Below are 25,326 nucleotides of genomic sequence, written 5' to 3'. Positions count from 1 at the left end.
GGCAAGAAAGCGACCAAAGGCGAAAAGTCGGGAAGTGAACGGCATATTTAAAAGTACATTCAAAAGTACATTGACCTTCCTTTTTCATATATGTATTGCGCGACGGCACTCCTTCCAAATTGAAGCCACACTGGCTTGATTTTTTCGACAGGCCACGAACAGGAAAGAGCGAATCGATCAACAGGGGAAGGTGCATTCGATCAGCAACGTCCTTACCAGTCGCGACCGGGAACACCTCCGAGACGCCTCCTAATAGCCTCTCGCCACAAACTTCCGTCATGCTCTCCGAAGACTTTTTTGCCGCCGTCTGCGGCCCGCCATTGACCAGCAACACGGCCATTGCGCGCGACGTCAACATCTACCACCAGACACTCAGCCCTGCCCACTCCGTCCAGGCCACCTTCAAGAAAAGCGCCACGCCCGTCGGCGGCCTCGCCGTCAGCACAGCTCACGTCTTTGCCGCGCAGCAAGACCGCGCGTATGTGCACGTCTACTCGCGGCTGCGCGGCGGCCAGGAGACGTTTGTGCCCATGCCGGACAAGGTGCGGTGTGTGACGCTCGCGGGTGACGACCAGGGTGTCCTGGTGGCCGGCACAGTCGAGGGTCGACTCATTCTGTGGGAGACGCGGACAGGGCGGCTGGTGACGACGCCGCCATGCCACGTGCAGGCGGTGACGACCCTGGCCTCGACACCATACCACATTCTGTCAGGCTCCGACGACTCCAATGTTCACGTCTGGTCGCTACCGCAACTTCTGGCGTTGGGGGGCAAGGAGGGCGAAGGGGCGGACGAGGCAGAGCCGGAGCGGACGTTGGCGCGGCACCGGGCCGCAGTCACGAGCCTAGCGGTGGGCGGCAGCAGCGGCCATCGTGACACGAACCTGTGCGTGTCGGCGAGCCGCGACAAGACGCTTGTGCTGTGGAACTACCAGACGGGTGTGGCCCTGCGCACGCTCCTGTTACCGGCGGTGCCGCTGTGCGTAGTGCTGGACCCTGTGGCACGAGCGCTCTACGTGTCCACGGACGACGAGTCGACATCGGGTGCCTCCGCCAGTGGTGGCTCGCTGTTTGCCGTTGAGCTGTTTGGCGACCGGCCACTGCTGGGGGGGCGCGCCGCCGAGGCGTCGTCGACGGCTGTGTCCGTGTCGACGCCGTTCGGCACAGTACCGAGCGACGCCGGCCCGGCATCGTGCCTGACGGTGAGCTACGACGGTGCCACGCTGCTGTCGGGCCATCCCAAGGGCCGTATCATGCAGTGGAACCTGGGCGATGCGGGTGAGGAGAAGACAACCCTGCCGGTGGAGCTGTCCAACCTCAACGCAGCCGTGACCAACGTGATGTTTGTCCCGCCAGCATTGCCTTCGGCTGCGTCTGTGGTGCCGCCGCAGACGAGCATCCAGACTGTAGTCAAGCCGTCGCAGATGGGTCGCGATTACACCGTGACGGCGCGGTTCGACGAGGTGGCTTTGGATGGCCTGAGTGGCGACGCCGACGAAGACGTGGCTGCACAGGAGACGGCTGCTTTTGACGCGCTCATCAATCAGCCCGGGTTCCCAGCCGACACATTGGACAAGGCCATCCTTGCCTTCCAGCAGCAGCTGGGCGAAGGCGCTGGCAGTGGCAGTGGTGCCATCAGCAGCAGCCGCAAGCCGGCCCCTGCAGAAACGACAATTTCGAACAGCGACGCCGCCGAGGCCGACCTCCGGCGGCAGAACGCGGAGCTGCTGGAAATTGTCAACGAGCAGCAGGCGCTCTACCAAGAGGCCATCCAGCGCTATACCGAGCTCAAGGCCTCCCGGTCATGAGCATCTACAAGATCCATGGCGATGCAAAAAGGTGTGCCTCACACAGCCACATAGCCTCACATCGTTTCTCCTATCCGTACATCCGAGTCGGGGAAACAAACCGGGGAAATCGGAGAAATATTGCTTCCAAAGCATCTCAAAGCAGCACAGAAACACGACACAAGGTTCAATTCTTCAAATCTTACCATCGACCCCCCGTTTGAACACAATCTCTCTGTTGGTAGGTGACAGAAATGGGAGCTGCAGCCGCGTTCCTTCTCTCATTTGGTCAAGAACGGCCTCAACCGTTTTCACCTGATTATTCAAACAATCTGGATTCTGTTCTTTACGACATCCTTTCTGTGCTTTTTTCTGAAATTGTCGACATTCAACAGCTTACGTTTCTATTCTGGTGGGGCCTAGCCCTGAGGCGGTTTCAGAATGGAGCGGGCCGGGGTTGCAGGAACAGGCGAAGAAGCAAGAACACGCAGAAGCGGCCGCAGAAATCGAAAAATCGAAAACTACGGAATATTACCAAACGCTATGCAGAACCCCTGTGCCTGAACGCACGGCCCCGAACGGCATTTAAGACGACAGGAATGCAACACTTTAAACTGGAAAGCGACAGCACAGGCCAGAAGACGAAAAGGATAGAAACACTGCTACCCAGTCAGCTGCGGCAAAACGCCTTTGCATACGAATGCATACAAGTGTATACGATGCAGACCCTCTTATCTACTGCGATGCGAACGACATAATCAGAGCAGTATTTTAACTCCACGCGGCCGCTGTTTCTATTTTTGTAGGCCCCCTGTCGCCGTCACCCTTGCCGCCCAACACAAATCGCGTACCCTGCTTCAGATTTCGACTCGCTGAAGATGAAGTATACCCCGTTGGACGCCAACGAGCACTCACATTGGCAGAGAAACAATGACAGGCCCGAGCATTGAATATAAAAGTGTCACAGGTAGTGGGAATTCAAGGAAGAATTCAAGGGACATAAAGGATAGACCAGGCTCAGACTTTCAGGCGGAAATAAGCTGCAAACAACATCGAAAAGAAAACTACATTCCATCCAGCCACAAAAACAATCTATTTGAAAAGAACGACATGCATCGCACGAAGTTCACTGTAGATGCGAGCCAAGGCAAACCCTATGCACGTTATCTGCTCATATTGCGCATGATAGACCGCCTTGTCGCTCAAGAAAACGCGGCTCGGGCTGAGTTTGATGCGCCGCATCGCCAAAATGCAACCTTCTTTTCCCTCCTCTGTCTGTGCTTCGTCTCTCTCTTTCCGTGTCTCTCTCTCTCGTCTTCTCTTCCTGGCCCTCTGCTCCGAGTTTTGTGCTCGTTCCTCCAGTTCTCTTCCATCTGTCGATCTCTCTTCATCCATTTTGCCTCGTGCCATCGGTTTGTGCCTTTTGTGCCTTTTTTGGTCATTCTTGTCTGTTAATTTGCCCCCGGCCCCTTACCTCCGTCTTCCGTTCGCCGGCTTCGACTCTCCGGCCTCAGCCAAGGGTCTTTGGCTGCGTTGTCTCTGTTGCTTTTGTTGCCATCAGGCGTTTCTTCCTCATCACCCACGCTGCACATCTCGAACATCCTGTGCATCCATCATCTATCCAGAACCGATATTTCCTTGTTTTCTTCATCCTCCCAGCCTCCTTTATCTTGGCAAAATGGCCCATTCTAGATCGTACCGAGCGTGACCTTATTTGTGTAAAAAATTCACAACATGGAGATCAGATACTTTGTGCTTCGCAGTGAGCACAGTGACGCCTCCGTTTCCTCTCCGATATCTATTATCATTCTATTCTTCACCGTAGATGTTGCAGCCGCGTTTTCTTATCATTTTCTCCCAGCGCGATGAAACCCGTTTCACAACGCCCAAGAAAGAAAGTGGACACACGTCTGCCCGGGAGAACGTCTTCCAAGTGGCTCTCTCGCCTCGAGCCAATTGCCAATTCGTACCACCCATTCTCAAGCCAATGTCTATATCCATGCTCGTTATTTCTTTTCTTTCTCTTTTTTTCTTGGTCTTCCGGGTGGGGGCAGTGCCGGCATCGTGCACAGGCGCCGCGACCCTCTTCCAAACAAAGGCGAGCGGAGGATCTCAAACACTCCCCCCAGAGATTGCTCATGATAGGAGACGTCCTTACATGAGGCGTAGCCAAGACGAACGTAGCAAGCACGGTGCAGTGTGCAGTGTGCCGTAGCTGTAAGAAGTAGATATGCTTGTCGCATAGAGAAGATCCACCTTTGAACATCATAAGCCCATGTCACCACCATGGGATGGCTGCATGTGGACGAGGTTTCCTCATTCGTCTTATTTTCCGTTCCTTTCTTCCTTTTGTTTACCTCTCTCTTCTTCTTCCTTTCCTTTTTTGGCTTTCTTCCCTTCTCTCTCTTTGAATCTATTTCTTTCTGTTCTCTTTTTCGTTCTCGTCGTCGCCATTCGCTGTGGCTTTTGTTTGTTTTCTTACCTTCTTCCCTTCTTTCTTTAACATTCTCTCTTTTCCTTTCCTTCGTTCCTTTCTCTTCGTTCCTTTTCTTCTCTTTTCTCCTTTCGTTTATCATATTGGGACTCTGGTAAGGCCAGGTGCCATCGCCTTCCCACTGTCTTTCATTTTCGTCTCTCTTTTTGTTGATCGTCTTTCTCATATACACTCATTTTTTGTTTGTTTGTTACGTCCGATTTTCCTGTACATAGTTCATATTCGATCCCTCTTTCATCATGAAGTTCGACCTCCTTGCTGCCGTCCTGGCTACCCTGGCGGTAGCCGAGGGTGCCACCGCGGGCGGCGGCCGATTCCGCTCTCGCCATGTTGTCCACGAAAGCCGCGCCGTCGCCAACTCACACACCTGGAAAAAGGCAGCACGCCTGCACCACGAGACCATTTTGCCCGTCCGGATTGGTTTGACCCAGAGGAACCTGCACCGTGCCGAGGAGTTCATCCACGACGTCTCGCACCCAGACTCGCCCAACTACGGCCGCCACTGGACGCAGGAAGAAGTTGCCGACATGTTTGCGCCGCCACAAGAGGCCATTGACGCTGTGACGGCGTGGGTGGCCAAGGAGACGGGGCTGCTGCGGGACGCCATTGCACTGTCCCGGGGACGCAACTGGGTGCAGTTCAACGCCAGCGTGTCGCAGCTTGAGTCTCTGCTGAAGACCGAGTACCACGTGTACCAGCACGCGAACCACGGCGGACACCACGTGGCGTGCGACCAGTACCACGTGCCGGAGCACCTGCAGGAGCACATTGACATTGTGATGCCGACGGTGCATTTCGACGGGCGGCAGGGCGCGGGGCGGACGACCAAGACGGAGGCGCTGGCAGACGAGCACCAGACCGAGCTCAAGCTGCGGGTGATTTCGCAGCGGTGGACGGACGCTACGGGAGGAGCCGCTGCCGCCCGCCCCCGGTTCCACGCCCGCCGCAAACAGTCGTCGTCAGGCGCGGCAGCCCCCACGTCGTCTCCGGCACCAAAGGACAACAGCGCGCCTTCCACACGCCCGCAGCGCGGCATTATGGGCGCGCCCACCGACGCGTCGCTCACCAAGCAGGGCGCCGTCATCAAGAACGCGCTGATGGACCTCAGCCAGTGCGACACAATGATCACGCCCGCCTGCCTCCAGGCGCTCTACAATACGCCGGCCGGCACGCTCGCGGCCAGCAACAACTCGCTCGGCATCGTCGAGTACACGCCGCAGGCCATCCTGCAGTCGGACCTCGACCTCTACTTCTCGCAGTTCCAGCCCAAGCTGCAGGGCACGAGCCCCATTATCAAGCTGCTCGACAACGCCGTCGTCCAGACCACCAACCAGAGCTTCAGCTTCAACGGCGAGTCGGCGCTCGACCTCGAGTTCGCTATGGCCCTCATTTTCCCGCAGCGGGCCACGCTCTTCCAGGTCGGCGACCTCGTGCAGGGCGGCAGCTTCAACAACCTGCTGGACTCGCTCGACGGCAGCTACTGCGCGTTTGAGGGCGGCGGCAGCACCAACGCCAACATCGACGGCCAGTACAGCGCCGAGGTCAACTGCGGCACCGCCGCGCCCACCAACGTCATTTCGACGAGCTACTCGTACAACGAGGGCGACCTGACCGCAGCCTACGAACAGCGCCAGTGCAACGAGTACATGAAGCTGGGCCTGCAGGGCGTCACTGTCATCTACTCGTCGGGCGACTTTGGCGTGGCCGGCAACGGCGACGCGTGCATCGACGCCACCACCGGCGCCTACAACAACGGTACCTCGGGCCTCTTCAACCCATCCTTCCCAGGCACCTGCCCCTACGTCACGTCCGTCGGCGCCACCGAGCTCGTCAACGGCACGTCGGTGCGCGGCGCCGAGTCCGCCTGCCAAAAGGTCATCTTTTCGGGCGGCGGCTTCTCCAACGTCTTTGGCATGCCCTCGTACCAGCAAAAGGCCGTCCAGAGCTACATGACCAACTCGGCCCCGCCCTACGGCGCCAACCGCTTCAACAACTCGGGCAACGTCCGCGGCTATCCCGACGTCTCGGCCAACGGCGCCAACTACGTCACCGCCGTCAACGGCAACTTTACGCTGTCCTTTGGCACCTCCGCCTCAGCACCTGTCTTTGCCGCCATCATCAACCTCATCAACGAGAAGCGCATCGAGGCCGGTAAAGGCCCCGTCGGCTTTGTCAACCCGGCGCTGTACGCCAACCCCAGTGTCCTCAACGACATCACGTCGGGCAACAACCCGGGCTGCGGCACCAACGGATTCACGGCTGTGCCTGGCTGGGACCCGCTGACCGGCCTCGGCACGCCCAACTACCCTGCCATGGAGAAGATGTTCTTAAGTCTGCAGTGAACGAACAAACAACGGAAAAAGGGATTGGCCGGGGTTAGGGATTAGAGTTCCGGGCTTTCTTTTTCGGCCAGCATCGTCACAGGAACAAAGACGTACTGGACTGGCTGGTTTCATTTATTATTTTCCTTTCCTATTTCTTTTTATATGGTCTGCATTTTTTACATATTTGCATATTCCACGTGAAGTATGTTCATCACATTGATATGAAATATTACGCAGTATTTGTGTCCCTGTTTGGCATGCCTGTTTCGTCCCCCTTGAATCGATAAACCGTCGAGGCCTCACGTTGATGGCCTTCAACTTGTTATTAAAGCGTTGACAGCTCTACAGCATCATCCGTTCAGTTCCCAAGTAGCAAGTGATGGAACAAGATACAATAAGCAAAACAGTATTGGTCAATTCAGAAAACTACCCCCTCAAAAAGATGTGAGCGCAGAGGTGCCAGAAAATAATTGAAAGGGAATCCAATACCAAGATCAATATCAATACCAAACCAAAGTCAAAATGAAAAACGAACAATAATAGTAGTAGTAGTAAAATAAAATAAACCACAAGAGCGGATGATCGCTGTGACCCGTGATCCACAGCCATTCTACGGCCAGCAAAAATGCAGGACAAGAACAAAACGCCCTTTTCCCTGCAGCAACCGTTTTAAAAACTGAAAATCCCGCCAAATAATGCATCCCGCTCTCGCCCCACGGTGAGGTGGTTAAGAGATGACAGCCTTTGCCAAGCAAAAAAGTGTAACACGTGAGACAAAGTGAGAAACCCAGCCAATGATGAGATAACTTCCAAAAAACCCCCAGGCCAAAACGTTGAAGGAAAAAATAGAAGCCAAAATAATTGAGCCAAAAATGGGTAAACAAAGGTAAACAAAAAGTAAACAAAAAGGTATCCCCCAATGCAATGCGACCCGAGAAGTGCAGAGTAATATAAAGGGGACGAAACAAATAGACCACCTTAACATGAAAATAAGAAAATAGCGCAGTGACCCATGAAGTACAGGGTGAAAAACGGAGATGCCCATAATGTGACAAGACAGTCGCTGTTGCATGCCCATGCCGTCGCAAAATGCCAGATAGGACAGATCCATTCAACCCAGAGTGAGAGCAGTGACACCAAGGAAAATGCAACGAGGGAAACATCCCCAACACAGCAAAACGCTCCCCCGGGAAATGTGAGAACACAAAAAAAAAACAAGGAAACAGTGGTGGGGGACAAAGCAAACTGTAAACTAAAACCTGAATAACGGACAAGGAGGACAGCAGCGGGATAACAACATGATAGACTCAAGAACAAACAAAAGCCAGGTCTCCTTCCAAAGTGTATGTGAATCCCATAAAACGAAACGAAATGACAAAATAGCAAGTATGAACCATTGTACGTACAGACGATCTTGACAAAAGGTCCCAAAATTATGGTCTCATGTGCTGCTGTAGACGGGAAAGTGAACTGCCTTCGCTCTAAACAAAACTTTCTGAAAGAGACAGCCAGTAAACATGAATGAAGATGGGCGCAGAAGGGTATTTGAAAGACGCCAGAACGTTGAAGCCAACGCCACCGAATCATTGCGCCACATGAAAAAAAAGCAAACCAAGCCCCAACATGCTCATATAGCGAAAGCGAATCAAGATACAAGACCCTTCTGCCAAAAACCGATGTGCATACAAAATATAACGGTAGGCGGCCAGTGTAAGGTGAGAAAAAAAAGAGGAAATAAGATGAAGGGAAAAAACTCATAACCAAAAAAAAATGAAAATGAAAATGAAAAAAAAAGAATAAACATGATTGGGGAATCTAAAGGTAACTGAGCAGTAGTAAGGGCGGGGGCCAACAGGGTCGACCCCAAAGACGAAGTACTCATTGGCAGTAGGAAGGAAAATCCTAATTGCCCATCATGGAAGACTGTGCAGCAGCTGCATACGGGCTCGTTGACCACGAGTGCAAACCATTATGGTTCCCATTGAAAGAAGCATGATGTTGCGGTGTGTTCGCCCAGGCATTGCTGGCAGGATGGTCAGCAAAGTAGTTGTGCTGCTGGCTTCCAGGGTGAGAAAGACCCAGGCCGTTTCCGTGGTTTGTGTGGATACTGGAAAGACCAGGAGGAGGGGAGACCACTGTCGGAGACGGGCCAAACGCATTGGGGCTGGTCATGTGGGCAACATTGTTGCGCTGTGTCAGGGGATTCGGGTTCGGCTGACTTCTAACCCCCAGAGGGTTCTTTGAAAAGCTCAGACGAATACCGCCCTTGACGCTGTTGTGCAAGGGCCGGCCATACAGGTCCAACAACGCTTTAGTCGCTGTCGTGATGTTTTCAAACTCGACAAAACACATGGGGCCATTCGGCTTGTTGCGGAAGCACATTCTCTTGTAACCACGCTGCCTGGAAAACATGGCCTTGAGCTCCTCTTCTGCAGCACCTGCCGGAAGGTTGCCAACGTAAAGTGTGTTGCAAGGGGGATTCTGGTCGGCGAGGTTGATGGGTGGCAATTTGGCGCGGTATCCACCCGGTCCGCCCGCTGTATTTCCAAAGTGTGGTAGCATGCCGTTGGGCTCCATGGATGGCATGCCCATGGAGTGTGCCGACAGCGGTGTAGTGGCGTACGAGCCGTATGCCGAGCTGTTGATAGAATTGCTCATGGAATTGCTCAAGGTATTACCTGTGGCACCACTCATGGAGGCACTTCTGGAGCCGGTCATAGGACTGTTCACGTGGCCGTTCACGCCATCGTTGAAGACATCCGCAGTATTTAAACTGAGACTGGCAAGGCGCTGGGCGATCGAGGCTTGAGAGGGTTGGTTCGGCGGGGGTATGGCGGCTGGGTTGGAACTGGTCGAGCGGGCATCTCTGATAGCGGCGGTCAGGTTAGAGATACTATCGTATGGCATCGGCATATTCCGAGTGTCGCTTGGATACACGACGTCGTCTTCCAGTAGTTCTTTGTTCGCTGGGCGGCTACGGTGAACTCCAATCGGCGACTGAGTCGAAAAGGCTTGGAACTGATTGGTAGGACCAATAGGTTCTGAATTGGCCAAATCTGATGCGGCGGCCAGGCTTGCACCAGCACCAGCTCCGAAAAACCCGCCGGCGGACGACGTGCCCATGCTGTCGTAAGGCTGGAAAGGTATGCGCACCGAACCCCTGGACGAAGACACCGATGAGCCAGGTGTCGCGTTGGAGGCCATGTCGATGGTGGGCCGGCGCAAGCCTCCATTTATGATTTCGACAATCATCTTTGAGTCCTGGTTCAGGTTGTTTCTGCCATCCAGGTTCTTCTGCGCCTCGAGCGCGCCGTCTGGAGAAGAGAACGAAACGATCGCAGAGCGGTGGCTTGGGTCTTCGGAGCCATCGGGTGACAGGAGTTCAATGCCGGTGTAGTCGTTTGAGAAAGAAAGCATTGCGCGAATGATGTCAACCGTGGTGTCTAGGGACAGGCGGCGAATAAGTACCGAAGGCTTCGGGGAGGCGGTCGCAGACGACAAGGCCGTTACCGAATTGCTGGCGGTTGAAAGGGGGTCTCTATTGAAGCCGTTTGTCGAGGGCGCAGTGCCGATGGGTAGCGGAAACGCGCCGCCATTGGCACCTGGAGGCCGAATAGGCTGCGGATTCGAGAGGAAACCGGACGACATGGTTCCGTTTTGTGACGCGACGTTTGTGAACGACTCGCCTCGTTTCAACGGCGGTGATGTGGTGTACGCAAGGCCGGAAATTGAAGGCGTGCGCCCGCTGTTTTGATTGCCAAATGTGGCCATCAGAAAGAAATCGCGTTCGGTCGGATGACGCGCGAGGATCAAGCAAAGTCGGAAGGTTCGAAATGTATCGTAGTAGTTCGGTGCGGCGCAATCAAGATCGTGGTCGATTTGGCGAGCGGCGATGGCAACTGGCGGAAGTGACGCGACGTGTCTCTATTCCAGATATAGGCGCTTTGATGGAAATCGGCGGAAATGTTGCGCAAGAGAGCAAAGATTAGAATGTGCGCGTTCGAAGATGTACGGGCGCCTCGTCTGTTGCTGTTTTCAGAACCGGAGGCTGTCGCAAAACGCAGTGGAGAAACGGAGGTGACGCGATCGGTTTGTCGAGGCGAAAACGGGCACCTGAAGCGATGCAAAAGGTATGTCAAGCGATGGACAGCAAGGTAAAGAAAGATGGGCGAAAGTAAAAGATATTTCGCGAGCGATGGTGGAAAAGAAGGGATTGAAAGAGTGCGGTTGTGTTGTTGGGATATCGAAGGGGAGAAATAGAGTTCAGAAATGTTGCGTCGCGAATTGGGAAATTTGGGGGGAGGGGAGGATGAAAGGTGAGTGGGAGGAGTGGACGCGGCGGAAAAAGGTGGGAAGATAGAGGAGCGGGAGTGGGCTGCAGACGGGTGTGGTTTGGTTTTGTTGGAGAAATTATGGAGGGTGTGGGAATTTGTGGGTTTGGCCTTCGTTCTGGCCACTCGCCTCGGAGTGACAAGTACCAGTACTTGTCGCAAGACAGCACGTTGTAGGCAGCAGGTTTGTCGTTTTGTAAGAGGCAGGCGTTGGTGCTTTACCCTTGTTTGCGGCGTCCAAATGGTGTAATGAGACAGACGTGACAGAGAGACCGACAATGAGGGATAAGGATGAGACGGCTCTGTTGCAGGGGGGGTGCCGAGGAATGGCTCGAACGAAGAATGGATCCAAGGGTCGAATGAGGGCGAGTGTTGAGGGTGTCGAGGACTTGCGAGTACCTGTACAAGTACTCCGGAGGGTCTGATTAACGGGCGGGGGTGCAGCTGGTGTTTTTAATGGCAGTCGCGAAAAGGAGCGCGACGAGACAGTGCAGAGAAACACGCGCTCGCACTGTTATTGAATGGCGTGTTCAGGGGGCTCAGTTTGCGAAACCCTCAACTCAAGTGTAGTCCTACTGTCTGGCCCAACGTGAGCCACACCCAACTTTTGTTAGTAACGTGGTGACAGCCGTGCATTTTCCCGGAGCTGGATGAACACGACATACACTTGGGAGATGACTGAAGGTCACCATGCCTTGATGGAAAAAGGTACTTTGAAAAAGATGACAATGTGCCGGGACAGGGGCTTGTTCGGCCGAAGATCGCACGGCGAGCGACAGGCGGTGAGCGCTGAGTGTGAAAAGAAAGTCGCAATGCTCGATCTGTGAGCTTATGGCATATCGAGCTGGGCCATCTGCGGTCAATTTTCAACGGTTAGCATGGGGCTCCGGAATGCAATGTGGTTTGGGGAGGAATTTGTAGAGGTGGTGGGTCTGCGATGGCAAAGGTGTGTTGTCCCAAATGGTGTCTGGTGTGTGTCGAACCGCGCTAGTTCTATCCTCCAGGAAGACTAGCGCGATGAGGCAAGTCGGGCGTAGTTGGCGAAGACGGAGACAGAAACACAGGAGACGCAGAACGGCACAGAGCAATGATGGTGGCCAGGCGAGCACAGGCCAAGGAAGCAGGGGGANCAGGAGCATGGGGCAGAAGACGGAACGCGGCCTGGTATCTGTCCTCATCTCGTATATCATTGTTCGGCTCACCGTGCTAGCGTGCAACTCGCGTGCTGCAAGGACGGCAGGCTGTTCCATTTAGCGCAATGCACAATCCACCAGGCAGCGCTCTCCACTGTCAGGAAGTCCGCCTGCGAGCACCGACTCCACAATGCATCTCACTCCCATGGGGGGGGGACCAGGGAGTGGGAATCCACTGCCGGGCATATGGCCTGCTGAGTGGGCTTGTGGCTGCTCTTGGCAACGTCCGCCGCGATGCTGGGCCAGGCCAGTCCGAAGTGGGCTTCTATCAACCGTGTATCCATCATAGGAACAAACATCAACTTGGTGACCGGGGACTGGCAATTGACAAGACAGTAGGGGCGACCTGTCGTCCAGAAGCAGAAGACCTTTGCTAGTTGAGATCGGCAGGCTGGTTTCGTCGCTCGCAGCTCTGGATCACGTTCTGTTTGTTCCGTTTGCTCTGTTTGCTCTGCCCTGTGTGCTCTACTCTGTCGTTCCGCAATGTGCCCTCGATGGCATGGCCACATCCGAAATCAAAGGAATACAACATTTTGCTGTAGGACGTTCTTACATGAGGTCTTGCGCAGGCAACTGTACCTGTCTCGTAGTGGATGCTGGAAATTATGATGCGGCGTGTGCGATGAAGCAAAGAAGAGAAATAAGGTAAACACAAGTATTGCATACTATCAAAAGGGTACAGTTGTCACAGTCCCTAATGAAAAAGGGGTAAACATAACCCGCTTTCGGAAAGAGCGAACCTGTACTAGAAACCGCCATCTGCTTATAAAGGGAGGCTATGAGCGAGGCGCCAAGAAGGCACGATGGACATGGAGGCCGGCCAGGCGGTTGAGCAGACGACGTGGAAGGAGCAACAGAGAGACGGGGCAGTACATCCTCGTTTGGCAAAGTTGCCGCAGAGTATTGGCCGGCGATACTAAGATGTGCAGCGGCGACGATAGCTGTGGAGGCATGGCTGGCTAAATATGTTCACGAAAATCGTCCAAACACATTAAAAACAAAAGTCGAAACACGCACTCTCCCCTGTCTCTTCCCACTATCATGCGTCATGGCAGCAAACACTCGGTTGGCAACGACAGACAACCAACATAGAGAACAAAAGGTGCGACTGTGAGAGCCGATGAAGGAATAAAACCCAAACAGAGCTTACATCTTTGCTTGTCGACTTCTTTGCAACTACCGACGCCTCCATCAGCCCACCAGTCCCAATCTTTGATAGAATTCAACCAGGACACATTACTAGTCTCCCTCGTGGCCAGCAGTTTCTGCGCTCGTGGTGACACAAGTCCGAAACCTAGACTTGACAAGAATATTTAAATGGGGTCTCCTTTAGGAGCGTAACACGTGTAGTCGACCTTAGAATCCAGTGAAAGCACGAGTCGAATCAAATATCTCTGCATTTTTGTGGTGCGCCCCAAAATTGTGCCCCCAAAATTGCGCCCCCAAACTTTTGTCTGAGATGCCTCTCCACGGGACAGAGGACCTGGTCTAGCACTTGGCCCCATTTTGAGCAAAGGTCTCGCGCGAGCGCTCCAGTTGCATGGCCAGAACACAGGTAACCGGCTAGGCCAGGCCCCAGAAGGCCCATCCCACCGCCAAGGCTGTGGGACGGTGCCCTGTTTCTTCGGACACAAACCGAAAACAGGGTGTGTCTTTACACTATTCCGCCTTCCCCATCAATCATGAAATACGGCACTAATTGGGCCATAAAGGGAAAAGTCCTCCATAAACACGTCAGATGCGCCAGTTGCGCCAGCGCCAGTAAGATAATATGGAGGCGCGCACAGGACACACGGATGGAGGACCACATTATCTACCCATCGCCCCTCAGAGCGGCGATGCTGATGAGCACTGATATGTACAGAGGAAAGCGCGAGCGCGACAGCTAAAATCGACGAGAAAATAACATGATAATAATGATGACGAGTGGAAAGTCAGTACGTTGGTACAACTTAATAACGCGTAGGATAAAAAAAAAAAAAAAAAAAAAAAAGAAACAAAATCCCCGGGCTTCATGCAATCCTCCAGTATCAACAGCAGTCAGCCCTAGCACTGTGCTGCATATGGAGAACGACTGTACGTCGTACCTTGTAAGTACACATCCGACAGCGTAAAGTGGAGAACTTAAGGCTTTCCCTTAAAAGGTACATTCTTAGGACGTTCTCTCAAACGGTCCACTTTTAAATATCCATGGCCCGCTTTTATATTTTAGTGCAACCTCTCCCTCCTTTTTCGTCTCCTCTTTTTTATCTCAGTCGCGTTCGCCCATTTCTGTTTTCCGGAGTGCCTCCCCTAGTGGATTTCACCTTCGATATGCGCAACCAATGAGAGGATGCGATGGGCAATTGTGCATCGACGCTACGAACATGCCAGTCCTTCCTTCTCTCGTTCTCCGATTATGCAAGGACCCGCGATGAAAAGCAAAACCGCCCTAGAAAAGGAAATGCTGCTTCGGATTGCGAGTGAGACAAGACGTTCAAATAAGGGGCTTACAACCGGCGACTTGTGATCCGTAGAGACTCTTCTAGCGCTGCGAGGGCGCACTGCACGCAAGGAATGCACCTTCCCTAGGCAGGGTTGACAAAGAGAGGGTTGACAACAAATAAGGCGAAACGGCAAAAATGGCAACAGGGTGACGATCAATAGAAACGGGTACTCTCCGCTGGCATATGCAGCACGGAATATGCAGACGGGCGCACCTTCCCTCACCGACCGCAATGGTGGGCATTTCATTTACGGAACAAGACGCCAAGTCCTGCGTGGACTTGCACACCAATACAAAGTCGACGAACGGGATGTTTATGGCAAGCTGTTTTACTCTTGCCTGCCTACTTGCAGGAATGCCGTTACCACCTGTCGCCCCTTCCCGTTCGCTGTGCCAGAGTCTCAAACAGGAAATTGCACTTGGAGCCTTGCGACGGAAGGCACCTCTAGCTTGCACATCGATGCTGCATCGCAGCTTCTCTGTCTGTCTTCAGTCAGCACATCATAACATTCCATGATCGACCCCCTTTATCGATTTTTTGGCCTTTTATATCCCCTACTTCTTTTTGCACATATTGCCAATTTTCTGACTGTTCTTTCGTGAGAAACGCTTTGGTGTATCACGTTTTGAGGATCTGCCAAGCTGCGACTGCTCGGTATCATGCGCCCGGCCATCCGCTCTCTTCTTGTCCTGTGCTTCGGCGCCCCCTGTTCTACCGGTCGATCTTGTGTGCTGCCCTGTGCCTAGAACACATTTCGCACTCGATGCAAGCGCCCTCGCTTTGGGAGCAGTCACATCCCCCCCCTGCCTCGCTCACATCCCTGCCCGCCCTTGGCCGCGCACAGTGTTTGCAAAACGCACAAAATATATCAAGCATCAAACGGCGACAAGGGTTCAGAGAAGGGAAAGGAAGGGATTTGCCCTTCATGCCAAGACGACAACGAACCCTAAATCTCAATATGTGTGCGTGGAAGACACATCATGCAAAGCACACAGCAACCTCACATACGATGTACTTCCAGATGGATCTTTCCCTGTAATTACGGAGTACACAACCCGAATCACGCACACCTGCGAGTAACAGGGTGGGCGATTGGCAAAAAACGGCTTCCTGCGTTACCGCAAGGAGTCAAATTATAACCGGTAACGGGGTTTTCGGCTGTGGGCAGTTTACAATGCTATTGTGTTCATTGTCTGTCCACAGAGTGAAGCTCCTACCTTCCGACGGAGACACAACTCATCCACGAGTATGCTGTACACTTTTTCTTTCTCATCCCCAAATCCGAAAAAAAGAGAGAGAGTTATGATAAAATAACACGCCCACACACAAATACAGACACGACGCATGGCTTCACCATCCCCTGTAAGTGCCTACCACTTCAACATCATGTCCTCCCCACTCTAGGCTCAGCGCGAAAAAAGGTGATGTAGGCATACGACGACCACGCGGATTAAGATGGTGTGCACGGCTTCTTACTAGTCCGCCCGATATCCGATTTCTCACTTCTGTCGAGTCTTTTGTTTATTACCTTTCTCCTCGCCAAGGTGTGACGATCTCCTACGACTTCCCATCCACTCGTATGATGATTTTCCATTCGTGGTTGGTCAGCTTGTCTGAGTGCATAGCGCCAATGCGACTGTATATCCGCCTCCTCACAAGTGGTTGGAGAGCCCTGAAACGAGCCCGAATACAATCAATATGCAGAACGGGTAAAGGTGAGAGTGAAAATCGCAGGAGGAAACAGTCAAAGGAAGGGGGACACAGAGTCCCGGCCAAAGCCAAAAGGCCCAAGAAAAGGTCCGTGGGCCAGACCTAGCTGCCGAAAGGTATGAGTCCAACAGTTCCGGGTGTCCGAGAGCCTGTCAGTGTGGGATCCTATCCTGGAACGGCACATCTGCAAAGGCGGCAGACAAGAGGTGACATGGAAAGTTCCGTCCTGGCCTTACAGCGTAGGTCCAAATCAAAGGTCTGTGCGTCTCCAATCTGACCTTGTCCCATCATTTTACTGATTGCTCAATTCGAGGCACGATCGGTCCAGTTCAAATGTCGCGGTGTAGTATTCGCCGATGCGCGTGAAATTCAAAGAGGCAAAGAAACAGATCAAGGTCATACAGGTAAACAGATGCACGGAAAATTCAAGGGCACGGGGAGGGGACGGGCAAATGGAAAACAATGTGTGTGATGAACCAAGGAACATTGGTTTGTCTTCGACTTTTCCCGCATCAACCCCTCTTTGAAGTTCCTTGGTTCGGGCGTCTCTTCCATGGCGAAAGGGTGTGATTTGGCACCGTTTCGGTGAGTGACGTGCTTGCAGCAGTCCATGTACCGTTTCTCCATCGCGATGCAGTCTCCACGGCAGTTTTGTCGTTTCGGTGTTGCCAAGGCTTGTTCAAATACTAGCATCCCATGTTTTCATGTTTTCATCTTTTTTTTCTGTTTCCGTCTGGCTTCCTCGTCTTGTTCTTTTCCTGCCACAGCACATTCAAATCAGGGACTTTCATCTTCAACAAGCCTCGTTGACATGCCCTTCCAGCTTTGACAGTCATCGCAGCCTTAAGTTATTTCCTTTTCTTTTGCCTTTCCTTTGTTTCTTTCCTATTTCTATCCTCTTTACATGCAGCCCTGTCCGGTCAATGCCTTAAAATCTTCTCCTGTTATATCTCTTTCCTGCCTTGTTAAACCTCTTCAGACGCCCTTTTCGTATTCGGTCACAAGTGGACGCCGAAAATGGGGTGGAGGGACGGCCTTACAAAAGAACCCACAATCGCGATGCAGGCAATGGTGAGTCTGCTTATCAAGAACACATGCATGAGTTGGGTAGCACGGAGAATGGATACATGGGGACAGACAGGTCAAAGGTAGGACAATGAAACTCCAGTAAAAAGTCACACGAAGCGACTAGAAGGGCAAATCATTCGTGTGGCATGTGGAAAAAAGGCACATTGTGCTCTTTGGTCTCGAGCTGTCTTATCCTTTGCTTCCGGAGTCAAGATGCACTGTCGACTGTGGTGTGTATGCACATATGCAGGCTGCAATGCAATGCAATGCACTGCAAATGTGCTTCTTTACAGGAAAATGCGCTGCAGTGCAGTACAGTATATGCACATTGCAGACAGTTCAGTGCGGTTTGTTTCAGAGCGATGGAGGGGCAGAGACAGAAAAGACGTGCAAAAAAAGAGCGGTGGGACGAGACTCGACTGCATGCATGATGTTGCGCAAGGGATGGGAAAGGAGTGCAGCAGCGCAAAGGCAAAGCTGCAACATCTTTGAACCAAAGAATGAACAGCATCTTCCCTCCTCTCTCGCTCTCTCTCTGTTGTACAACAACGGTCATTCGTCACAAGCCGAGTCTTTGTCAGACAAGGTGGAAGAAGAAATCATAGGATAGGGCTTTCGTGTCTGTCGCACCGGTGCCATCGGAGTTCACAGAGCACCGACTCACGTGCATCGACGCGCTTCTTTTGTGGTCACTGCGTTCGAACATCACTCCTACTCCTTCATATCGGAAGTGCAGACGTCGTTATCACAACTCGCCAGGCACAGAGAAGTTAAAGGTGGTCGACTTTCCAAATGAAACTTTTGAATGCTATAAAACGCCTTTTGAAAAGTATGGGTATTCAGGGGGCGACGAGAGCTGCGGAGTTGACAGATGTGTCGAACCAATGAGACACAAAATAATCCAAAATCACTCTCCGTAATATCATTTCTATTGTTCACAGTTTTTAGTTCCGTCATCATTCCTAGATGACAGCTTAGATGTAACCCTTGAGGACGGCGGCTTCAGCGTTCAAGATGGACGAGCCAGCGGCACCAATGACAGCTGTGGTTACGTTAGCCAGAAGGAAACAAAAGAAGACGTAAAAGCAAGGAGTCAGGAACAAGGAGCAAGAAATAAGGAGAATGGAGACTGGAGCAAGGGGAGGGCACGTACTGTTGTGGCTCAGCGCCACGTACTTGATGTCGAAAATGCCCGACTCGTCCTCACGCACACGGCCCACGGACACAGCATAGCCGCCAGCCAGGTCGCGGTCCAGGCGCGGCTGCGGGCGGTCGGGCTCGTCCATGACCACAATGGCCGGACTCGGCGCACTCGGGCAGCCCAGGGCCTCGGCCTCGGTCTTGTACTCACGCAGGGCCTCGCGGACCTGGTCGGCCGACGGCGGCGGGCGCTGCACGAAGCGCAGCGATACACAGGCGGTGTGGCCGTCAAGAACGGGGACGCGGTTGCAGGCAGCCGAGACGCGCAGCTCAGTGCGCTCGGTGAAGCCCGTGCCCTCGGCGTTGAGCGCGCCCAGGATCTTGCGGGCCTCCGTCTCGAGCTTGTCCTCCTCGCCGGCAATGAAGGGCACGACGTTGTCCAGAATGTCCATGCTGCTGACGCCTGGGTAGCCGGCGCCCGAGACGGCCTGCATGGTGACGACGGACACGGCGTCAATGGGGCCAAACGCAGCGACCATGGCGGCAAAGGGGATGACCAGGCCGATGACGGCGCAATTGCTGTTGCAGACCAGGAAGCCGCGGTCGAGGGGGGCGGTGGCCAGCGAGGTGGCCGTGGGATGGGCTTTCCGCTGATGGGGGATGAGGGCAAGGTGGTCGAGGTTGACGGTCGGCACGACGAGCGGGACGAGGGGATCGCGGCGGTGGTTCTTGGCGTTGGAGAAGACGGGGATGTTGGCGGCGAAGAAGGCGGTCTCGATCTCGCCAGCGACGTCCGAGTCGAGGCCGCTGAAGACGACGTCGCAGTCGGCAAAGGCAGCAGCCGTGCACTCGCGCACAACCAGGTCGCCGATGCGCTTGGTCATGGGCGTGGCCTGCTTCCAGCGAACGGCCTCGCGGTAGGGCTTGCCGGCCGAGCGGGCAGAGGCGCCGACGGCATGGAGGACGAAGGAGGGGTGGTTCTGAAGAAGCAGAATGAAGCGCTGGCCGACAGAGCCTGTTGCGCCGAGGACGCCTGCACGGAGGGGAAGACGAGTCAGCAAAAGGTCAATGCTCGGATGAGGTCGCTGAAGCATCGCGACATCGGAAGATGGCGATGTCTACGTACCGCACTTCTTGGTGGGGAATTGAGTGGCCATGGTGGGGGGTATGGGAGGGATTGGTAAGAGGGAAAGGGACGACTAGAAGAAGGAAAGCAGAGGTCGAGGTCAAGGTCGACGGTCTGTTCTGTTGTGCTTTTTGTGTGATGTTGTCGAGCTCTAGTGACTCAACTTTTTTTTATTCCTTCTGTTTTTTTAACTCGCTAGAGCCTCGAATTGCTGCCGAACCATCGGCTGCCACAGCCTCGAAACCCCACCAAGACTTCGCTACAATAGAGCTATTTAGGGGAAGCAAGCGAAATTTGCCCCGCAATCGGAGGTGGTTCTAGCCTTGGCCGCAAGGCTGTTGACGTTTGCCAGTCACCGGCCGTCAAAATGGAGCTGGCTGTCGAATTTCTTGTTTAGCTTATTTATTCGTATTAGAGCTATTGTGAATATCTTCACCTTGCACGGCACAGCTTTGATTTGTATCTTTTTTGGTGCTTTTGCGATGTTTAAGAAAGCAAAATATAATCATAGCGTTTCGATTTGTCCAGCTTTCTTTAAAAAAAAAAAACTTTAAATTATCAAGAACAACTTTACCATATTTTTCGAGTTGGTGTTCGAATAAATTCCCGTTTATTCAACTAACCATCATGAAACAGAATGATTTGTATACCGTATATACGCCTCTTGTCCTTAGACATTCGACCACCACTTCCCTCCTCATTAATCCATATGCTCGTACCTCCCCAGCCAGCTCGGTGACCACTGCCCGTCCCACCATTGGCTACTTTGTCGGTGGAATGTCTCTTCTCTTTCTTATCTTCTCTTCTCTGCTGTGTCGCTCCCGCCTCGTACTCGATGGGACAGGTGTGTGAGACCTGTCAAAATTAAGACCAGGCCAGCCGGCCCCTATCATACAAGCTTCTAGTAAGTACTCTGTACGCCGACTACGACAACTACGACAACTATGACCGAAATAACCTCACGTTTGTACGACAGTCGGTGGTGCAAGCCATCCCTGCTGCCTCAAGCCCTCACCCAACCTGATTACCAGGCCTAGAAGGACACGGCATACACTTTTCTTGCGAACAGCCACCCATCGTCATGACGTTTTGCTCAAGGCCGTCGCGGCTACCATCCGCTGTTTCTACTGGCCAACACATCTCGCCTATTCGAGCCTATTCGGAAGATACAGGTCCTACGGCCACGGTTGTCCATCCGGCTGGCAAACAGTTAGGCCGTTCCCGCTGCACCCGTTCGGTTGTTGCCAGGTCATCCGAGCGTCCACCGACACGGTGATGCATTGACGGGAAGGGCAAAGCCGGGTGATTGGGACGCCTGGCAGAAAAAAAAAAAGAGCAAAGGATGAAGGCTGAAAGGTACAAGATGCACAGTTATCCTCTCTTGCAGTTGCCATGACCCGTGTCTAGCACCTAGCCCTGTCAGGAAAATAAGGTGAGCATGATGGGCTTCATGCGGCCCCACTCTGAGTGTCCTGGTAGAAGGCACAGCCAGGCCTAGTCGAGCTATTCTGATTCCTCATAACGTTGGCAACATTCTCTGAGTTTTGAACTTTCCGAAACATGTAGGCCGAATGCCTGACAAGGTTCGCGTGACAACACTGATGGCAACATCTCGGCTACGCAGAACTCCTTTGCAACAATAATATCTTACTGGCAGCCTTATTTCATTGCCGTTCCGTCCAAGTGCGAGTCAAAGCTCCAATAATGGTTTCTCCTTTGGGAAACATGGCGTCAAGAAATTTCAGCGGAGGCTCTGTGGATTCAACGGTGTTCATGGCGGAACACAAAAAAATACACCACGTACTCTGTAGTATCTGTTGCCAGCAAAGCTTGAATAGCTCCTGCCGACGTGAATCTATTACGGTGTATAGTTCATGGTTTGCTCCTGCTACAATTGTCCGTGGACGTCCTTTCTAGAGTATACTCACAAATCAGTGGACTCTTGCGCTCTTGCCTTTCGTGTCCTCCCCCTTCCTGCCATCTGCCGCTGGCTGTCTCGCTCGTTCTTGCCGCCGTGCCGTTGTGCCCCCATCGTTGTGCTTGCCGATTTAAATGCCCTGGATTGGGAAGTGTGCAAAACGCATTTATATGGGCAATCTCTCCCTTTTCAATTCGATGTCGTGCCTTCTCGCCCATCACCTTCTCACACGCGTCCACACCCATCTTCGTCGGGCTACTTTTGCGGCTGTCAACTCCTACCCATCCTGTTGCCTCCCGTTCTCTCCGTTCCTCTTTTTAGTCTACTACTCCGTCCATAGAATCGTCTCGTGGCGTATTCTAGGCCCTCCACCGCTTTTCTTGGTCCGACATTTCTGGTTCTTTTCCCCTTTCTTCTGGGACAGCTGGGGCAAAGCCATCATATATTCGACATCGACTCGCACCTATCAACTCCCCGGCCCAAACAGATATAAAGTTTTAAGTAATTTAGCGCCCGCCGTTTCTTGTTCTTTTTCTTGTTCTTTAATTGCTTGCGTCCATTTTGGTTCTAGACCAAGAACGAATACACCATCTCTAGCATCTCCAAGATCTCCAATTACAGGTAGAACCCCAATTGCTTGAAGCTTAGTTTCGCGGCCGAGTTACTCTTTCACGTTCAATTCCCCCTCAATTTGCAGCTTGCTGTTCCTCGGCAAGTCTCCAGTCGTTCCGGCTGGGCATCCCAACAATCAAAGAAGTCACATTCAACTCACCCATTTCGAAGCATCTGATACAACTCAATAATCTCACCCGTTTCAGCCAGCTCGTTTTGTTGCCAGGTACTGAATTTGTCCCTGCACGACGTAGCAGCACAATCAAGCCTCCCTCTGTATGCTCATCAAGACAACACAACAATGACCTTCGGCGAGTTCAACTCCATCCGGGAGGCTGTCCGCCAGTCACCGCCCCTTGACACATCGGCACCTTATGACACGGCCAGCATGGCCGGTAAGACGATTTTAATCACCGGTGGTGCCGCTGGCTTCGGAGCCGCCTTTGCCCGCCGCTGGGCGAACCTCGGTGCCCACATAGCAATTGGGGATGTCAATGACACAGCCGGCGAGGCGATTGTTGCTGAGCTGCGCGCCACCACCCCAGGCGGCAAGTACCACTTTTATCAGCACTGCGACGTCACGAGCTGGGACAGCCAGGCGGCCTTTTTCAAGGCCGCCGTTGAGCACAGTGCCACCGGCTCCATTCACGTCGTCGTGCCCAATGCGGGCGTGGCCGACCGCGACTCTCCCGCAAACCAGCGCGGCTTTGAGAACCCGGCCCCTATGGACGCCGCCGACGAGAGCGCCGGTCCCAGCGCCCCGCGCATGCCCGTCGCAGACATCAACGTGACGGGCGTCCTGTACTCGGTGCACCTTGCCATGTACTGGCTGCCGCGCAACGACGGCAAGGACCGTGCCATTCTGTTCCTCTCGTCCATTGCCGGTCTCCTTTCGCTGCCGGGACAGGCTTTGTACACCATGTCCAAGCATGCCGTGACAGGCCTGTTCCGTGCGCTGCGCGGCACCTCGCACGTCCACAACGGCCTGCGTGTCAACATGCTCTGTCCCTACTTTGCCGTGACCAACATTCTGCCGACGTCGGGGGTCGCCATGTTGGCTGGAGCGGGCAAGACCAGGGTGGATGATGTCGTCGAGGCCGGCACGCGCTTCGTGGCCGATCAGTCGATTGCCGGCCGGGCTGTCGTGATCGGTCCCCGGATGCTGTTGAAAGAGGGCGGCACGAGCGTCCGCGGCCCCGTGGACCTCGTCGCTGCGGCCGACGGCAGCATCACAGTGGCCGGTGAGCCGGCCGAGGGGAAGGGCGATGCAAGCCAGGCTGTGTGGGAGTGCTATGGGCACGACTACGAGAACTGTGAGGTGTTTGTCGACCGCTATGTGCGCCTGCTCAACCTCTTGACCCTCATACGCGGCTGGACGGGTTTCTTCTTGGATCTGCTGAGTGTCTTTTGGGGGGGCAAGCCGGCACCCAAGATGAAGCAGGTATAATGGTGAGCCATGGGAAGGAAGGAGGGGGGATTGCTGGCGACGACGAAATGGCACCGCATTGATCTCGTTCTGGTCTCTTGGATGTGATACCACTCTTCTGATTTGTTTTGCTTTGCTTTGGTGTTTCGGGCTCGACCCTGGTCTGATTTCTTCATTGCATTCGTTGACAAGGAAATAAGGAATACAGCCCCTCACTTCGTCAGTTGGGAATACCTCGTAAACTGGGGAACCACGTGGATATTGTGAAACCGCCCCTCTCATGTCATCAGATCACCAACAAATGCGGAAAACCAGAGGCGTTGTGCTCGCCTAATAAACATGTTTTTGTCAACGATTCAACACAGCGCGGGCTTTTGTCAAATAATACCTGCGAGGATCTAACCCATTTCTTCCTTCTTCGGGACCGTCGTTTCGTTCTCAATGCTTGAGTAATGTCTTGCCGCCACATCGTCTCGGATGTCCCGTGTTTCCGGTTTTTTCTTTTTCGTTCCCGCATACCCGTCAACGTCAATAAGACAAAAAGGGATGTCATCGTGAAGATCCACACCCAAACTGCCGATCCTGCGCACAAAGCACACCTCGCCCCTATTCCGACGCATTTCGGATCTCCACTTGGACGGAGTGCACAGGCGAGACAAGGTCCCCCCAGGTCCCTTACTCTCTGATGGACAAATAAAAATAGAACCTGGCCAGCTGGCATCAGCCCTTTCGATGCCGTTTGGCGAAATGGCGAACAGGCGTTTTCAAGGGGGGACACTTGACCAAAGTAAACCTTATCGAAACCCTCACCAAGGTTGCTTTGCTTAACAAGGCATTGCTGGGCCAGATTTGCGATTGAGTATTGCTTTGTGCTAGTTTATCGCCTCGGCTTTCCACGATCACGGATGGCAGCCGCAGCCCTCCCTTAGACCACGCACCACTTCAAGATGTCTGTGCTCAATCCGGCAGCCAAGGGCTCTCAGAGCCATCTGTCACCTGCCATTGGCACGCGTGAAGGCCACAGGCAGCCGAGACTCATGTGCCGCTGCTTTGGACGATCGTGGACGATACGAAGATGCCAATTGTACTTTGTCTCGTTACCGCCATATTGTTTACTCCGGCAGCCAACAAAGCCATGATAAACTGTACTACATATCCGTAAAATAAATCGATTCAGGCAGAAGCCAAATGGCCGCCAGACTTCCTACATCAGCCACAACGACTCGCCAGCTCTGACGCAATGATGGGGTGAATGCGCTGGCAGTAAAGCTTAGCGCACTCGGTAGGGCGATCCAGTGGTGCACGCCACGCCAAGTTCAGCATCGCGCCCGCTGTGGCCGCTCCCTCCCTACCTCTTTCCAACCCCGCGGGCGGGCGTGATGGTGTCCTGCACCGCATAATCCCGCCAATGTTTCATCCAAAAAACCAGGAACAGAAGGGGCAGAGAGGGAGGGGCTCCGGCGCCCAATCCAGGACGCAAAGCGCCCGCCGGAAAACAGGAAAAGCCACTGGCGCAAACGCACAAAATCGTCCCGACGCCAAATGGAAGGCGCGCCTGCAGTGGTCGCCGTCGAACAAAAATCCTCGAACAAGCAAGGAAGGGGCATTGGCACGCATTTTGTTGTAAGAACGTCATTGCTTTTATTTAACCCTCATTGAATCATTTTACCTGATTTCGGTTTGCGCATGTCGATTCAGGCCCACCGTACGGTCC

The 25,326-nt window shown here is 53.5% G+C and overlaps 5 protein-coding genes across 5 annotated transcripts; 3 read left to right on the top strand and 2 right to left on the bottom strand.

The window, feature by feature from the left end:
• Window positions 1-278: 278 nt before the first annotated feature.
• SPSK_01128 (pre-rRNA-processing protein IPI3) lies at window positions 279-1,805 on the top strand (the record flags this gene model as incomplete). Its single annotated transcript, XM_016728059.1, has 1 exon — window positions 279-1,805. The coding sequence occupies one exon, from the start codon at window positions 279-281 to the stop codon at window positions 1,803-1,805; it is 1,527 nt and encodes a 508-aa protein (XP_016583994.1).
• A 2,712-nt stretch (window positions 1,806-4,517) lies between these two features.
• Window positions 4,518-6,620, top strand: SPSK_01062 (aorsin endoprotease precursor; the record flags this gene model as incomplete). The annotated part of the gene is made up of 1 exon (XM_016727993.1): window positions 4,518-6,620. The coding sequence occupies one exon, from the start codon at window positions 4,518-4,520 to the stop codon at window positions 6,618-6,620; it is 2,103 nt and encodes a 700-aa protein (XP_016583993.1).
• Window positions 6,621-8,504: 1,884 nt separating this feature from the next.
• Window positions 8,505-10,373, bottom strand: SPSK_01093 (RNA-binding protein; the record flags this gene model as incomplete). The annotated part of the gene is made up of 1 exon (XM_016728024.1): window positions 8,505-10,373. One exon carries the CDS (start codon window positions 10,371-10,373, stop codon window positions 8,505-8,507), a length of 1,869 nt encoding a protein of 622 aa, XP_016583992.1.
• Window positions 10,374-18,364: 7,991 nt separating this feature from the next.
• On the bottom strand, window positions 18,365-19,687 carry SPSK_01158 (aspartate-semialdehyde dehydrogenase; the record flags this gene model as incomplete). Its single annotated transcript, XM_016728089.1, has 3 exons — window positions 18,365-18,432; window positions 18,544-19,563; window positions 19,657-19,687. 3 exons carry the CDS (start codon window positions 19,685-19,687, stop codon window positions 18,365-18,367), a joined length of 1,119 nt encoding a protein of 372 aa, XP_016583991.1.
• A 2,800-nt stretch (window positions 19,688-22,487) lies between these two features.
• Window positions 22,488-23,633, top strand: SPSK_01194 (uncharacterized protein; the record flags this gene model as incomplete). The annotated part of the gene is made up of 1 exon (XM_016728125.1): window positions 22,488-23,633. One exon carries the CDS (start codon window positions 22,488-22,490, stop codon window positions 23,631-23,633), a length of 1,146 nt encoding a protein of 381 aa, XP_016583990.1.
• Window positions 23,634-25,326: the final 1,693 nt, after the last annotated feature.

The sequence above is a fragment of the Sporothrix schenckii genome, assembly GCF_000961545.1.
Source record: "Sporothrix schenckii 1099-18 chromosome Unknown Cont48, whole genome shotgun sequence".
Taxonomy (NCBI): Eukaryota; Fungi; Ascomycota; class Sordariomycetes; order Ophiostomatales; family Ophiostomataceae; genus Sporothrix; species Sporothrix schenckii.
The sequence above is the reverse complement of the archived record's forward strand: the minus strand, read 5'-3'. Positions and strand labels throughout refer to the sequence as shown.